General features: G+C 43.8%; 1 protein-coding gene and 1 pseudogene across 4 annotated transcripts in view; one reads left to right on the forward strand and one right to left on the reverse strand.

Moving 5' to 3' along the window:
• Window positions 1-3015: 3015 nt before the first annotated feature.
• The window catches only part of RGS6 (regulator of G protein signaling 6), a gene marked incomplete at its 5' end in the record, with an annotated part of 657279 nt that continues 643031 nt past the window's right edge, over window positions 3016-17263 (forward strand). The window contains one exon of one of the 3 annotated variants that reach the window (XM_082275029.1): window positions 3016-3278. Coding sequence is in view for 1 of the 3 variants with exons in the window: in XM_082275027.1 (XP_082131153.1) it covers window positions 3314-3360 (47 nt within the window). Of the gene's footprint in view, window positions 3279-3313; window positions 3361-17263 lie in introns of those variants that run through there. The other 2 variants (XM_082275027.1, XM_082275028.1) reach the window with 2 other exon arrangements.
• Window positions 8707-9480, reverse strand: LOC309569850 (syncytin-A-like; annotated as a pseudogene). The gene has a single exon. The product of its transcript is annotated as a syncytin-A-like (transcript).

A 17263-nucleotide genomic window follows, 5' to 3' on the forward strand; every position in this document is an offset into this window, starting at 1 on the left:
AACCTGTGTAATTATTATGTGTCCTGGTTTAACCACTTTAGCACTGCTCACTGTGCCTCTACTGCGGCACAGTGGCTCTTTATTGTCTGGCGACGTAGACCTACGTCACCAGACATTCCCCTCTCTCGGTGGTGCGCGCGCGCCGCCGGAGGCTCGCTCCCGCTGTATTCAGTCACAGCGGGAGTCGGGCCAGGGGAGGAGCGGCGGTGATCACCGCCGCTCTTCCCCGATCGTTGGGGATCGAGTGTGGAGATTCGCCTGCTTGTGTAAACAAAGCGGGCAGATCTCCTAAGTGACAGGCAGGGACAGATTGCAGGATTCAGCATAGCTGAACCTGCGATCTGTGCCTGTGTCACACAGTCCCCTCCCCCCACACACGTCAGTAAGCACCAGGCATCCATTAATCCCTTGATCACCAATAAAAGTTAACCCCTTCCCTGCCAGTGTCATTTTTACAGTAACAGTGCATATTTATAGCACTGATTACTGTAGTAATGTCACTGGTACCCCCAAAAGTGTCAAAAATGTCAGTCAAGGGTCCGATCTGTCCGCCGCAATGTCGCAGTCCCGCAAAAAAAATTGCAGATCGCCACCAGATTGCCGCCATTTCTAGTTTAAAAAAAAAACAATAAAAATTACATAAATTATCGCTTATTGCGATATTTTTTTACCAAAAATATGTAGCAGAAAACAAATTGGCCTAAAATGTTAAAAATTTTGATTTTTACATTTTTTTTTGGGGAATTTCATATAAAAAAATGTGAAAAATATTATTTTTAATTGTCGCTCTTTTTTTGTTTATAGCACAAAAAGTAAAAATCGCACAGGTGATCAAATACCACCAAAAGAAAGCTCTGTTTGTGGGAAAAAAAGGGACATAAATTTAGTTTGGGTACAGCGTTGCACGACCGCGCAATTGTCCGTTAAAGTAACACAGTGCCGAATCACAAAATATGGCCTGGTCAGGAATGGGGTAAAATCCTTCGGTCTTAAAGCAGTTAAAAACACGCTCATTGAGAATTTTTTTGTCAAAGACATGTAGCTAAATACATTTTGACCTAAATATATGACAAAAATTGAATATATTGGATATTTTTTAACTGTCAAAGTAGAAAAAATATTGTTATTTTTTCAAAATTGTCGCTTTTTTTAATTAATATCGCAAAAAATAAAAATCGCAGAGGTTATCAAATACCACCAAAAGAAATCTCTGTTTGTGGGAAAAAAAGGACGTAAATTTTGTTTGGGAATGGCGTTGCATGACCGCGTAATTGTCAGTTAAATTCGCACAGTGCCGAATCGCAAAAAGTGGCCTGGACGTAAAGCAGGGAAATCCTCCGGTGGTAAAGTGGTTAAAGGGATGAGGTGGCAACCATACATAGTGGTGGAACGCATATGCAGCTGACTGAACGTCACTTTCGTTACATTATCTGATGGGTAGCAGTAATTTGATAAAACACTGGCTCCATTGAGAGTGGGTCACACTCTCCTGTCATATGAATTGGATGCAGGGAAACCCGCCTTAAAGGAATGAGGTGGCAACCCTTGGCGGTGGAACTTCAGGTTGCCGCCTCATTCCTTTAAAACCAAACACATATTAATTACCCAGGTTCTGAGGCTGATTAAAGCGGAGTTCCGGGCACAGATGTCATTTTTCAATAAGCATACCCCCGGGACAGTCAGGGCTAGCACATTCCACAATGGCTAGCCTCTGATCTGTCCCGGTTCGCACTTACCTTTTAGAAGAAATACTTACTTATAAAATTTCTTCCACAGCGTTTCCATCTCTCTTGTGGGCAGCTGAAGCCGGCGCGGTCCTCTTCTGCGTCTTTTTCCACGTCTTCTTCTCCCAGAATGCGCCGCACCGGCCCCTCTCGTCACTTCCGGTGCGGCGCCGCATTCCTAAACAGCTTCTGGGCATGCCCATTCCGTGGCCGATTAAGGTGGTCGGTAAACTCATTTAGAAAACATATGAATTACACAGGTTCTGAGGCTAAGTGAGTTTACCGACCACCTTAATCGGCCACGGAACCTGTGTAATTAATATGTGTTTGGTTTTAAAGGAATGAGGTAGCAACCTTGCTTGGAGGTGTGTGTAGTGTTACCACCTCACATATGAATTACACCGGTTCTGAGGCTAATACAATGCACATAAGGTACTAAGTGAGTTTACCGACCACCTTAATCGGCCACGGAACCTGTGTAATTAATATGTGTTTGGTTTTAAAAGGATGATGTGGCAACCCTACCTTGGAGTAGGAATGCCACCTCATCCCTTTAAAACAGAAAACATATGAATTACACAGGTTCTGAGGCTAATACAATGCACATAAGGCACTAAATGAGTTTACCGACGACCTTAATTGGCCCCGGAACCTGTGTAATTAATATGTGTTTGGTTTTAAAGGAACGAGGTAGCAACCTTGCTTGGAGGTGTGTGTAGTGTTACCACCTCACATATGAATTGCACCGGTTCTGTGGCTGATGAAGGTGGTCATTAAACACACTTAGTGCTTTATGTGCATTATATTAGCCTCACAACCTGTGTGATTCATGTATCCATGATTAAAGGGGTGAGGTAGCAACCTTGCTTGGAGGTGTGTGTAGGTTTACCACCTCATCCCTTTAAACCAGGACACATATGAATTACACAGGTTCTGTGGCTGATTAAGGTGGTCATTTAACACGCTTAGTGCTTTATGTGAATTATATTAGCCTCACTACCTGTGTGATTCATGTATCCATGATTAAAGGGGTGAGGTGGCAACACTAGGTGTGTGAGCTCAGGTGTGTGTGACTTGAGGGATTTATGACCTCCGACAGACACATAGCGCACAGTCTGCTCCCCTCACCTGCAGCCAGTCATCCCATCGTACACATAGGGAGGAGCGCGCACAGCGCCATCTAGCGGGCAGCCGCTGAACATGTGTGCCCCGGTGAGGGATGAGGAAGATACTGTCTTCCATACCATAAAGCTCCATGAGAGAGCGCTCCGGCTACTGCAGCATCCTCGGAGCGGGAGGAGGAGGAGGAAGAGGAGGAGGAGGTGGGAAGCAGCTTGTCCTGTTTATTCTCATCCATACTCAGCCAGTGTTCAGCACACACAGGGATGGACCTGTCTCCGGGGGACCCCTTCCCACCTCCCTCCTTCCACTGAGGGGCTGCACCCCATCTCTTGTCAGGACCATGCACCGTACATTCCTGTGACCGGGAGATCACACACAGCCGAGGAAGCCGCCACTGAAGGAGGAGGAGAAGCGGATTCTCTGGTTGCTAAGGTAATCCCAGCTGGTCCTCTCCTGGGTTACAATGTATGACAGCTCCTTCCTATTCTAGGCTTTTCCTGGAGCCAGCACTGGGGTAATCCTCCTGTACATCCCTTTCCCCATCCATTCTCCATCACCCAATCCTCAGCACTACCATGGCAGCCATACAGATGCCAGGAGGGGGTGGGTGCTGCTTGTGCTGGAATTTATAGGGGGGGGGGGGGGGGGGGGTAATGACAGGGCTGCTTTGTCTGTTTTGGGGGATGTTTATTTATTGGGAAAGGCTGAGAATCCTGCAATATTGGTCTATAGGACCCCCTTCAGTGTAGATTGTCATTTGTGTCATTTCCAGCAGCAGCAGCAGCCATGGCTTACTCCACTTCTATGAATGGGTGGAAGGAGGATGGCTGATGGTTGGGGGTGGCTGATTTGGATTATGTGTGGATAGTTTTTTTTTTTTTTTCCCCCTGACAGTGAATTAGTGGAGTGTTTATTGTGTGTATGAGCCCGGTGGATGACTATGTAGACTCGCTCTTTGTCATCAGAAATTGTTCCATGATTTGTTTTGGGAATGGTAACAGGGTTGGGTGTAATCCTCCTATTTTTAGACTATTTTTACGGTAAAAGCAGTTTATAATCAGCGGACGTATCTTGACGTATCCGTGTAGCGTGTCTTGATTTATATACACATATATGTGCCTATTTTTTATATTATGGACACATTCAAATATGAAAAGAAACATTCAAACTGAATACATGGGATACATCAGCATTGATAAATACACATTCTTCTATGGATAGTGGCATGTAAGAGAAGTCATCCATTCTATGTACACCAGCTTGGATAGGTGACCAGTACAAGGCTGGGGCTGGACGGTGAAAGTGTATGTTTGGAGGGTTTGATATATTGTTTATAAATTGTATTATATGTTACTGTGCAGGGTTGTGTATTTTATTCTCATGTTAATGCATTTTTGTAAACAGAAATAGTGCGCTGCACTATTTTTCTATTAATGCATTTTTGTGCATGGATTCTTCAGTATTTTAGGTGATCACTTGTATATGTATATTTGCATTGACATAAACGTATGACAGTGACTATCATGGATTTGTGTAGTGCCCTTGAAATGATGAGATTATTAAAGACGTTAGGTGGAACAGTTAATATATTCATCTTTGGGTGTATGGATTAGGATTAATGTGTTTCCTTGGATAATAATATCATCACAACACTGGAAAATGCATTACTTTATTATTTATTTTCAATTTTTGGATTGGATTAGACAAACACACATACAATGGTACATACATACATACATACATATTGAGTTGGCCCACCCTTTGCAGCTATAACAGCTTCAACTCTTCTGGGAAGGCTGTCCACAAGGTTTAGGAGTGTGTCTATGGGAATGTCTGACCATTCTTCCAGAAGCACATTTGTGAGGTCAGGCACTGATGTTGGACGAGAAGGACTGGCTCGCAGTCTCCGCTCTAATTCATCCCAAATGTGTTCTATCTGGTTGAGGTCAGGACTCTGTGCAGTCCAGTCAAGTTCCTCCACCCCAAACTCACTCATTCATGTCTTTATGGACCTTGCTTTGTGCACTGGTATGCAGTCATGTTGGAACAGGAAGGGGCCATTACCAAACTGTTCCCACAAAGTTGGGAGCATGAAATTGGCCAAAATGTCTTGATATGCTGACGCCTTAAAAGTTCCCTTCACTGGAACTAAGGGGCAAAATACAATACCTGAAAAACAAACCCACAACATAATCCTCCCTCCACCAAAGGATTTGAACCAATGCACAAAGCAAGGTCCATAAAGACACGAGACACGGATGAGCGAGTTTGGGTGGAGTCCTGACCTCAACCTGATATAAAACTTTGGGATGAATTTTGGGACACTACAAACCAGGCCTTCTCGTCCAACATCAGTGCCTGATATCACAAATGCGCTTCTGGAAGAATGGTCAAACATTCCCATAGACACACTCCTAAACCTTGTGGACAGCCTTCCCAGAAGAGTTGAAGCTGTTATAGTGTAAAGTAAAAACTGTGTGCAAAGTACAGTAACCCATAGTGCCTCAGTAGAATTTAGGTAACATTGAAATGGTTCTGGAAATCAACACCAGTTGACACTTTCTGGCAGTGCTGAGATCTGGTCTGTCCATCTCACACCTTCCTGTAGACCAGCCGGGATGGCGATTACAGTAGAAGGCCAATCAGAAGGTCCAGGAGGTGAGAGGGTGTGGCTCAGCTTTCAATTTACATATCAAGCTATGTGGCTGGGTTTCATCCCAGGGGCCAGTCTAGGTAAATGTACACTCATCTTTTTTTTTTTTGTGATTGGGTTATTTCACTTTACACGCTATCATTGCATTTTGCATTAACCTAAAAGAAGAACTCCATGAAATATTTTTTTATTTACCCATGTAGTGGAGCTGTGCTTGCACTGTATGGTTAAAAAGCAATTTTTTTTTAAGCTGTACTTACCCGGTTCTTCGATCCTCCAGAAAATCGCGCTCCCCCATGTCCAGCGGTGGACTGTTCCTGCCGTCCTCATGTCCAGAGCCTATGGGCATGATGACGTCAGGAAAAGAGCATTCACAGGACAGCTAGCATGCGGAGAGAAGGGGGGGGGGGACAGGCAGGAGAGGTGGGGACCTATTCTGATTAGGTAAGTATATCTCTGCTCTGCAATCCCCTAGACCAGTGATGGCGAACCTTGGCACCCCAGATGTTTTGGAACTACATTTCCCATAATGTTCAACTACACTGCAGAGTGCATGAGCATCATGGGAAATGTAGTTCCAAAACATTTGGGGTGCCAAGGTTCACCATCACTGCCCTAGACGAAAACGAGCAGACCTTACTGAATGGGAAAATACATTTTTTCCTGGAGTTCTTCTTTAAATAAGCCTGGCAGGTACACCTAGATAATCCAACAACTGTAATGGTGGCCATACACGGTTAAGACAATTGTTCAAAAAAGTGTTTGATACGCTCGATTGTTCAACATTCAAAATGTTAGCAGGGTTCATTTTGATTATCGAAATGCAAAGTTTTATGGCAAAAAAATAAACTGTCATGTTTGATTCTTGTAGCATAAACAAAAAATTTTCTAAACGTTGGTAGTGGAATCAATCGGAAACAGTTTGAAAAAACCTACAGGGCATGTGTGTGTAACCAAGGAAGTACAAGCAATGAAAAGGAAAATCTTTCTTTTAAATATGGTTGACAAGTAGGAGGGTTAACAAAGGTCAAAAAATCTTCACATCATTTCTGCTGATCGATGAAAAAATGTATCATCAATGTTGTTAACGATCAATAATATGTCCACAATTGGGGGAAATATAATGATACAATAATGACGTTATCACATGCACTTTCTACAGATCTTTATCAGAAACTACTGTTTTTTAAACAATTTTCTAACCATGTATGGCCAGCTTAATGCTTTTTTTTTTCTCTACAGATGTTTACCCCTAATCATGGCCCATAGTGATTTTTTACTGGGTTGGGTAAATTTTAGCATAGCTAGTTTTGGTTCTTGCATTTGGTTTGATTATTTTGCACTGGTTTTGCTCCATGCATTCTGAGTTTATTAATAGCATGGTCTATTGATATCTATGTGCAGTAACCCATAGCGACTGGAAGTCAGAGACATTTTTTTTAGCCTGACAATACTAAATGGTCGATAGCCAGGGGCGTTACAGGCCACAGCAGCAAAAAGAATTGTGCTCCTTTGCACCACCACCCAAAGCAGCATCTGTAGTCGTTCATACACAGCCTTAAAGTAGGCCATTCCCCCATCAGCTTCATTGGGCCTGCACTTATAAATCACAAAAACAGTGTTATGGTTGATATTCTCAAAAAAAGAAAGAAGGGTAAGGGGCCGGGCAATGCCGGAAACCCACTGTCTTGGATCTTAATGTATGCTTGATGGGCAAGTAACTCCGTTGCGCTAATAAATGCACTTTTGGATATTGATATAAGGCCAAGCAGACAAAATCCCCTCAGTTTTCAGCTCTTTTGTATAAGGTAATGGAGCACGCTCAACAGTACCCAGTAATACAGACACACAGGCTGTTATCACATTGGATGCGCGAAAGAATGTCCTGCCTAAAGCATTGAGCTCAGTTTATTTATGGGACAACACAGTGATAACAGCAGGAAGTGATGGCTATACAACATCAGCCAATCAGTTCCAAATGTACAGTCACATGACGTAAGTTGCTCACACACTTGTATACATTCAAATATACAATAGAAAAGGGGAGTACACGATAGTGAATGGGCAAAACAGCATGCATGGCTTCCTGCCATTGGTGTGTGGGAAATCCACACACCGTAGTTAACAATGAATCCCATGTGTAGTGGAATTCACGCCTAACACTACACAATGATACAAGAAATGGGCAATTTGGGACTTTATATGAGAACTGGAGAGCACTGCACAGTGTCTCTATCCCTGTCAATTGAAAAACACTACACAATGAAACCAGCATGTAGAACCATGAACGCTGCTCTGATCAAACTCGTGCATGCTTTCCCGCCACTACTACTGCTGTGAATCCCACTCAGCAAGGCTCAGGGAACAATGCCTAATAGGATTATACTACTGTTTCCATAGACGTGAGGCTATCTGCAGGGAAAAAGCCATGATGTTTCCACTATGGTGATCAGGCACAGTAGAAAGACATGAGCGTGTATCCCTTCATTAAGGCAGATAGATATTACGATATTGACTTCACAGAGCAAACATATCCCCGCTGAGTGAACAAATCTGCATATTATACAGGCACTCCCGTTGGTGGTCATATCCTTGCTGCTTGATCCTTCAACTCTGCCAGTCGAGATCTATGTGTATTGCGGTGCGAACAGACCCGCGCATAGCGCATGGAGTGTTTGCCAGCAGAGATGTCTATGTAGAGCGAACGCGTCAAAACATCTAAAGGAAGGTTTTCACTGCTGGTAGTCTCTCCTCAATGCCGATTTGCCCGCACATGCTCTAATGAGCGTATTGCAAGCAAACCGACAACAGGAGCCATAATGACAAGCTAAATAAAACACATCTTGAAAAATGTCCACACTAGTCCTAAAAAAAAATTCCACAACAGTCCCTCCTCTTTGTCATATGTTCTCATGTGTCCTCCCCATGAATCTTGATCTTCTTCTTCCAAATAAACAGAACAGCTCTTCTCATGCATGAATCCATTTCAAAAAGTTAAAAAGAAAGATAACGGAATAAGTGTTGACACGTAGACGCAAAAGAAGAGGAATATTGACACATGGGCTCTGTTCTTGGGGAGGTGACTCAGAGGGAGGACATGAGGTGGTAGGTCATATTGATCGTCGGTCAGTTTGGCATCCTCAACATCTGGTGCATGGGTTGGATTTCAAGGAGTTTCGTCTCAGCAATAAGGATTTGGTTGTCTGCTCAGGCTTTGGTGACTTGATCGATTACACCACAGGAAAATCTCACCACGGCGTATAGAAAGAATAGAAACATAAACAACATAAGTATATATACACCGATTTCCTTCAACCAAGATCCAATGCAGAACAAGAAATCACCAAAACTTCCCAAAGCCTTAAAAGGATTCCAACCTTCACTAGTTATAGCTATGGCTCTGCCTTGCAGGGAAGTAACCTTATCCATATGGACCTGAACCTTTTCACTAGTATCGGCTATCCAGGTACAACAGTCTTCTCATATGAATTCACAGAAACCCCCCTTGGAAGCTAACAGATAATCAAGTGCCATCTTTTCCTGCAGTACAAGAGTCTTCATTTGTCGTTGTTGCTGAGTAGTCTCCTTTACTGCTTCAATGGTCTCATTGAACATCTCATCCACAATGGACAAGAAATTGTTCAATTGCTTCATAAATTCAATCCCCCACCCGCTCCAAGCTGGGAACCATGCCTAGGCCTGGTTGTTGTTGGTGAACAGTTCCCTGCTAGCTCTCCCTGACATCCTTGCCTGCCTTCACACCAGCAGATCCTCACGATTGACTGCAATGTAGGATGCCGGTACAAGCTTCACTAAAACACATAAACCTCTCCTTTTAGGGGGAATTACCTTATAAGCGTCAGAACCACATAAGAAATAATAAGGACCTGTCAGAACCGTACAGGAAGAATTTCTCTGATGGTCACGGGGCGCTAAGTAGTTACATAATAGACTGGAGGATTGCTCCCTCAGTCTGAACATCCCACCCTCCCTTCAAGCAGATATAATCTGGTCTGTTGGTGTAATTAAAGAGACCAGGGGTTTTATTGGTAAGATTGACTGTTATACCTTTCTCACAAGTGGTAGGTCCTACAAATCTATTCCCTTTGCCAAAACTAAGGTTGAAGCACATCTGTGGACTACCTAGTTGTCCCGTTACCCATACTGGATTAGAAAGCGAAGAGCAGGAGCAAGAGCTAACGTAAAAACTATAACTGATGTTACTTTCTAGGAATATGTCATTAAGTTCTATAGAATGTACACCGGTTATCGTGTCAGGGCTTGGGAGATACTCCTGAACCCTATGATGGACCTTTTTGAGCTCCCTTTGCAGGGACTGTACATACCCTGTCAGCTGAGAATGTAAGGACGACAGCTGCTGAGGAAAGTGCAATCCAGTCTTTGGTTGACTCCCAAACAAAACCTCTGTAGGGTGATAACCCATGGGGCTGTCTAGGGGCATTCCTAATGGAGTAGAGAGCTATGGGGGAGACATTCAGGCCATGGTTTTCCAGTATCAGCTATAATTTTTGAGATTCTGTTCTTAATGATTCCATTTAGCCGTTCAACCTTACCGCTACTTTGGGGATGATAAGGGGTATGTAATCCCTGGTTGATGTGAAGAGCCTTACATACCTCTGCAAAGCTCTGACTGGGGAAGTGGGAGCCGCAATCCGACTTGATCATTTTAGGTAGACCCCAGCAACACACTATCTCAAACAGGATCTTTTTTGCGGTGTTGGTGTCATTGCCTGTGCTAACAGGACATGCCTCCGGCCAACCGGAAAACATATCCACACAGACCAAAGCATGCTCGTGCGGCCCACTCTTTGGCAATGTGATGTAATCTATCTGTATGCGCTGAAAGGGATATTCCAGTGTGGGCGAATGCCATTTCGGTACTGCCACAGTCTTACCAGTGCACGAACCAGGCAGGTAGCAGTAAAATTAGTGGTTGCGGTAGTGAATCCAGGGGCAATCCAATATTCCTCCACCTGTGCACACATAACCATTTTTGACTGATGACCTGGTTAATAAGCCGAATGGGTCATCATTGGGAAAAGTGATCTTGGTAAACAGCATTTACCATCAAGACCCCAGATGTCATCTGGACCCTGTGTAGCCTCCAAAACCATCCATTTCCTCTTTTCCTGCATTTCTTAAACTCTTCTAGAGACAAATCAGAGGGGATGGCCAGCATCAGGGTCTTCACCATAGGGCTCAGAGCACCTCCCTTAGCAGCTCTATCCGTCAAGACATTCCCATTGGCCTCCATAGTCTTATTATTAGTATGGGCCTTCACTTTAAGAATGGCTGTCTTGTGTGGCAAGCAGAAGGCCATGAACAGCCTATCAATCAACTCTGCATGTTTCACCGGCTTCCTTGAACTAGTCAAGAACCCTCTTGCCTTCCAGATAGGACCAAAATAATGTGCCACCCCAAAAGCATACCTTGAGTACATATAGATGATGATCCTCTGATCTTTATGGATCTCGCAGGCCCTTGCTAGTGCCCACAGCTCAGCTTCTTGTGCAGACATATATGGGAACTTAATGCACCCTTCTCTACAACTTCACTGGCTGTAGTCACTGCATAACCTGTGTGCTGCTTACCATCCGGGGTGAAATACCTGGAACCATCGACAAAAAGGTTCTTAGAGTCTGGGATGGGAGTCTCCTTCACCGGACTGACAGCTGCTGATTCCCATTCCATCAAAGAAAGGCAGTCATGTTTCTCCTCAAAGTGTTGTCCTACTAGGTTGAAATATTTTTTGGCAGTCGAGAGATTAGTATTGTTAGTTTGAAAGGTTTCAAAATTGTCATTTTTCACACCATTATCTCTCACCCTTATCCTCCTCAATAACAGGAAGAAGAGATGTTGGGTTCAAAATGGTGCATCATTACAGAGTCAGGTTAGTAGGTGTTAGGAGAGCCACTTTGTACTTATTCAATTTGGCAGCAGAAAGGTGTTTTTTCTCGGCTTGATTTAGGATCTCCTGCACCAAATGGGGAGTATAGAGGGTCAATGGGGAGTCCAAAACTATGTCACCTACTTTCTGTAACAATACAGTGCAGGCGGCCACAGCTCGTACACATCCCGGTGAGCTTCGGATGACTAGATCTATGGCAGTTGACAGGTACATGATGGGTCGGTACCTGGACCCGTGTAGTTGGGTCAATACTCCAGTTGCATGGCCCTTGCTTATATGGCAAAAAAGATAAAAGGGAGGTCATAGTTGGGCAGACCTAAAGCAGGTGCTTTGGAGAGTTCCTGGGTCAGATCCTGTAGGATTGACCAGTTGTCGTCAGACAATTTAAAACGTGTTTGTGATGTTAATTAGTAAAGGAGTCCCAGTTTGGATGATATATTAGGGACCCAGTCTCTGCAATTAAGAGCCATTCTCATACTTGTCAATTACTGCAGAGTGTTCCAAGGTCTCTGGATGTCTTTCAAGGTCTCTACTCTCTGGGTGGTTAGATTTTGGGTACCCTGGGATATGCAATGGCCTAAAACAATAACCTTCTCCTTGCAGCCTAGCCTACAATGGAGAGGCTCAGCTGTTTGCAAAGACACTGTCTGAGCCGTGAGACCTACGGTTGGTGTTATTTCTCCTGAGAAGGGAACCTTGCCTCTAAGATCTTTGGATCTCAAAACGGTTTTGGCTGCACCGGTGTCAGTGAGGCAAGGGAGGGGATATTTTAGTTCCTCGACAAACAAGTTGATGTGGGCTGACCCCGGTGAATGAATTAATGAATTATAGCCGTCGCTAGCCATTCCTACAACCATAGTGTCACGATTACTGGGTCAGGCTCAGAGTCCAGTCGCAGGAAGCAGCAGCACAACCATGGTCAACAAGCAGGGTCTGGTACACAAGAGATCAGCCGGAGTGAGGGAGCAAGCAGAAGAGTAGTCGTAGTCTTTAGCCGAAGATGTGAAGAGCAAAATGGCAGCAGGCAGAGGCGTAGTCCTGGAACGTAGCTGGAGGTCGGTACACAAGTAGAAGATTCGGGAGGATGAAGCACACAAAGCTAGATCTTGGCAAAAGCACAATAATCTGGCATCAGGAAGTTCCCAGATCAGACTTAAATAGGAAGTTCAAAGGAGTGGCCAAAGGTTCAGAGTTCACAGGAGGCTGGGCAAGGAACTAGGCAGGAAACTGGACAAGGTCTAGGTTACCACAAAGATTTAGAATGCATAGATATCAGCTGCTGCATAGCTCAGCAAGAAGAAGCACTGCCAGAAGCAACCATGGACCTGGGTTCGAATCGGGGCCCTGACACATAGTTTCTGGATCGTCCACAGTATAAATTGCCATTTACCCAGTGGAACAGCTCATTTAGTCCGAGGAATTGCGTCTTATATGACCTGTCTTTCCAAATCCATAGCAAACCTGTGATTTCCGGCATTGGATATTTTCTCTAAACCCTCGACTTGTTCGCTCACCTGTTTTGCTCTGCTGTTCGCTCTGGGATTCGCCCTGGGTAAGGGGCTTAAGAAACAAAAACCTTAGATGTCTTATCCCGCTTCCCCCGATCTGACTCTCTTTATGGCGGAAAGAGTTGATAGAATGGTGGGCATAGACATCTTATTGAATTTGGGCCTGGCTAATAATAACTGGTCTTGAATTTTCGTATGGATCCCTCAATCCATACATTTTTTTTCTATTTAAAATTCCCCTTGACTCACACAACGTTTGTAAATCCCCATTTGAAAATATATAATAGTTATCAGAAGAGTGGGAAGGAGAGGCTTCAGATGTTACAGGTGATGATTGGGAGATAGAGAGAGACAGTGTGAGGAGATGAATTATTAGTAGAATCATTGTTTGTGCTGTTAGATGACGAAGCTGGAGAAAGAGGCGTACTGATAGTCAAATCATCGATAATAGGAGATTCAGGAGAGACAGTGGTAGTTACAGTATTAGCTGATCTGGTAGCTGGTCTCAGCTGAGTTAGCGCAGAGAGAGCTTCCACTGCTTCCCTTACCAGATCACCAGACTCGACTATCTCCTCGGGCCAAGTATACATAATGCAGTTTTTCCGGATTGAAACTGCCTTCTGTGCGTACCATACAGATCTTTGAACTTGAAGCCACAATTGCGCTATATCCAACGTCTTTGTTGCCTGGAGCCTGGTTCTAACCTCGGTGGGGAGTTTCTCACATCTCCAGGTATCAAAGGAACCTTCCAAGGGAATGCACCAAGCTGTTCCCTTGGACCATTGGTGTCACTCTTTAAGGGGTCTCATGGCCCGAGCCCCAAATCCAGACCTCATGTACTGCAAAGCTGTTTGGTGGGGGGGAGGCCTCTTTTTCCCTCCCTAACATGGGCAGCCTATTGCCCATGAGTAATCGATTTGGCTTTTAATACAGTGGCCCTACGTCCAGGGGTACTCTTGCACCAACCTTTTAGGAGCAGTACCGGCCGCTGACTATTCTCACTATACAAAAACAAAAATAACTATACCCCACAAACAAAAATTTTAACACAAAAACAGATAGGTTTCACTAAACACTGGAATTCAATTAAAAAGGAATCAGTTCTACCAAAAACTGGGTTTCCTGCCAAAAACTTTCACAAACCAATATTATTTTTAACCCAAAAACTGAACAATTTCCACTCGGGGATGAATTTCAGTCTAACAACAGAATAGTTCCGCCCGGTATACTACTGTACCACCAAAATCTACACAGACTAATATTGTATTTTTAGGAAACTAACATTGCTCCATGGGAATGTAAGAAGTTACCATGCCCAGTAAAATATATATTTACAGGAAAATTATGTACTTAATAATTTAATATATTTTATGGTATTATGAGGAGACATGGGCCTGGTTTGTACTCACAAGACTGTCTCTGGTCTCTCAATAGACAAAAGCTTAAGCTTGGTGCCTTCAAAGCCAAATGTTAGGCATTATAATTAAGATTTCCCCTTTTGTTTGTAGGGCTGCTGACCAGACATTGTGTCTCCATACAAAACCCACTTTACAGTAAAACACTGACAAAAACATTTAACACATACTGCAGCCCCATACAAAAAAACCCTTTAGGATATACTGACTGGGAACCTACAGAGGACAACAGTATAGGTTTTTCCCCCAATCAATACACCCACCTCAAATTATAAATATTAAAAATACAAAATAAGCCCAGTAGTTATTCAAAAAGAGGAGACAAAAAAGAAGGTTCTTTTGCTGAGCGGCGTTTACCTTACACAGCAGACAGAGAAAACGAATCCTGATCTTAGGGCAACAAAAGATTTCAAAAGCTGAAATAAAGTTTGTCTTACCAAACGGCTGGCCTTTTTGTTATATTGGACCCAAATTCATCTTCCCCCTCTCGGTCAGCAGTAAAGGAAACTCTGTCAGCTCCTTAAATCATCTGGCTCGCCAACTGTCTCGGATCCTAATGTACGCTTGTTGCGCAAGTAACTCCATTGCGCTAATAAGTACATTTTGGGATATTAATATACTCCAAGCGCAATTAATCCTGTTGTGCTAAAAAGCACAGTTCTCAGCTCTTTTGTATAAGGTAACTAGTTACATAAGTTACTCATGTATATTTGAATGCATACAATTGTGTCATTGGCTGATTCTATAATAAAAAGGGGGAGTACACAATCGTGGTTGGGCTGAACAGCGCGCACGGCTTCCTGCCGTTGGTGTGCGGAAATCCGCATACCGTAGTTAATACTACACAATGAAACGAGCATGTAGAACCGTGAACGCTGCTCTGAACAAACTTGTGCATACATTTTCGCCACTACTACTGGTGTGAATCTCACTCAGTAAGGCTCAGAGAACAATGCCTAATAGGAATATACTACTGTTCCTATAGACGTGAGGCTATCTGCAGGGAAAGAGCCATGCTGTTTCCACTATGGGGATCAGTACTGTAATATGTAGCTCTTTATAGCTGCCGGAAGACAGTGTGCATTGTGTACTTTCAGTAGGCAGTTGTTGTTTCCCATGTTAAACCCTGTAAAGTCTGGCATTTAGGTGGGTTCCAGCATTGCCTGGCCCATTACCCTTCTTTTTCTCTACTATATTCGGATGTGGCTTCCTTACTAAGGTGTGTCTCTTTTCAGGTATATATTCTCTGTACCCAACACCAGTCCCTTGGCTAAGACAAAAATACAGAGAAACTATACAATTTACATAAATTATTGGACATTTGGAGCCCAGGTCCCTCTGCTGTACAAACTTTGACCATCTCACAATCAGGAACCTGACCCTGTCTCTTCCTGCTACCTATGCCTTGTTAACTTCCCAACAGTTAGGACCTTCAGGCTGGGTTCACCCTAGTGTAAATTGGATGCGGGTATTCAGGAGATTGTGATTGGCTCTCAATAGAGCCGGTTCACACAGCTCCGGGACGGCTGCGAAGCAGTTTGCAGAAGGGTCCTGTGTGTCTCCTGGTCCATTCCAGGTTCGAATTCAGCCAAAGATTCTGACTGAATTCAGACCCGAAAAGGTGAACAGGGAAGCACCGGATCCCCTGCTGTGAGCCACTCCACACACAGTGTGAACCCATCCTTACTTGCTAGTAGTAGAATGAAAGGGCTGACTCTTGCTAGTAGTAAAATGAAGACTCTTGCCTTCAGCAGATTGAGAAACTTTGTATATCAGAAAGCCTTGGGATTTGGGACTCCTGGAATCTCTAACAAATCTGTAATAAAGGTGCTTTCAATTCCATAAGTGACACTTTACTGAGCTGAAGACTAATTTAAAAAGGAAGGTTTAATATCACTTTAAAGTAACAAACATGTCCATACTTGCTTGCTCTGTGCAATGCTTTTGCAGAGAGCAGCCCCAATCCTCTTCTTCTGGGGTCCCCCGCCGGCACTCCAGGCTCCTCCACGAGTGCCCACCCAGAAACCCGCTTTCCATGAGGACACCCATGCGTACTCACTTCCGAGCTGCCCTGTCTGTGTCTATTGAAACAGAGCAGATGGCTCAGCCCTGCCCCCTGCTACCCCATCACAGCATTTGATTGACATCGGCTCCAGATACTATTAATCTGCGAAATGAGAAGGGAGACAGAGGTGAGACTCTGCTCCTCATGTACATCGTTTTATCTAATCAGGCTTAGGTAAGAAAAAAAAGGTGGGGGGGGGGGGCTCGAGGATCCTGCGGCACAAAAGTTTTTTTACCCTAATGCATAGAATGCATAAAGGTAAGAGAACCTTAAGGCTTTAGAAGCTCTTTAAGCTCATCATACACGTTGCAATCTGACTCTACAGTCTGTGTAAACTGTCCTTTAGTTTCATATTACATAGTTTTGGAATCTCAAACTATCCAATAAATTTGTGTCAAATTACTTTAGTAGGCCATAGATGATACAATAGAAAATCGCTTGATTCCCCCATCAAAACAGCCAGTGTTGATACAGGAATTCCTCCTGCAGAGCTAGTTTGTTCTCATGGCAGGGGTTGGGCCGAGGGGAGCCTTCTTTGCCAGGAGAACACAGTAATTATTGCTAGTGGCTATAGCCACTGGCAGTAATCGCATATAAAACATGCTGGTTGTACCCAAGTTGATAGATTGATCAATTTAGGTACAATCAGCCTGCCAATAGATGTTTTGAACCTCAGCAGGTTCATTCGAACCATCTATGGCTGGCTTTAGGCTCTTACATTACACAATTGTTGTTAGAACTTAAGGATATTGTACAGTCAGATTGTAACGTGTGTGGTGTATGGTTTAACCTAATCTTACTCTACTTCAGAATAAAAATGCTGAGATAAAACTCTCAATTTGCCTTG

This window comes from Pelophylax lessonae (genome assembly GCF_965119305.1).
Source record: "Pelophylax lessonae genome assembly, chromosome: 13".
NCBI lineage: Eukaryota > Metazoa > Chordata > Amphibia > Anura > Ranidae > Pelophylax > Pelophylax lessonae.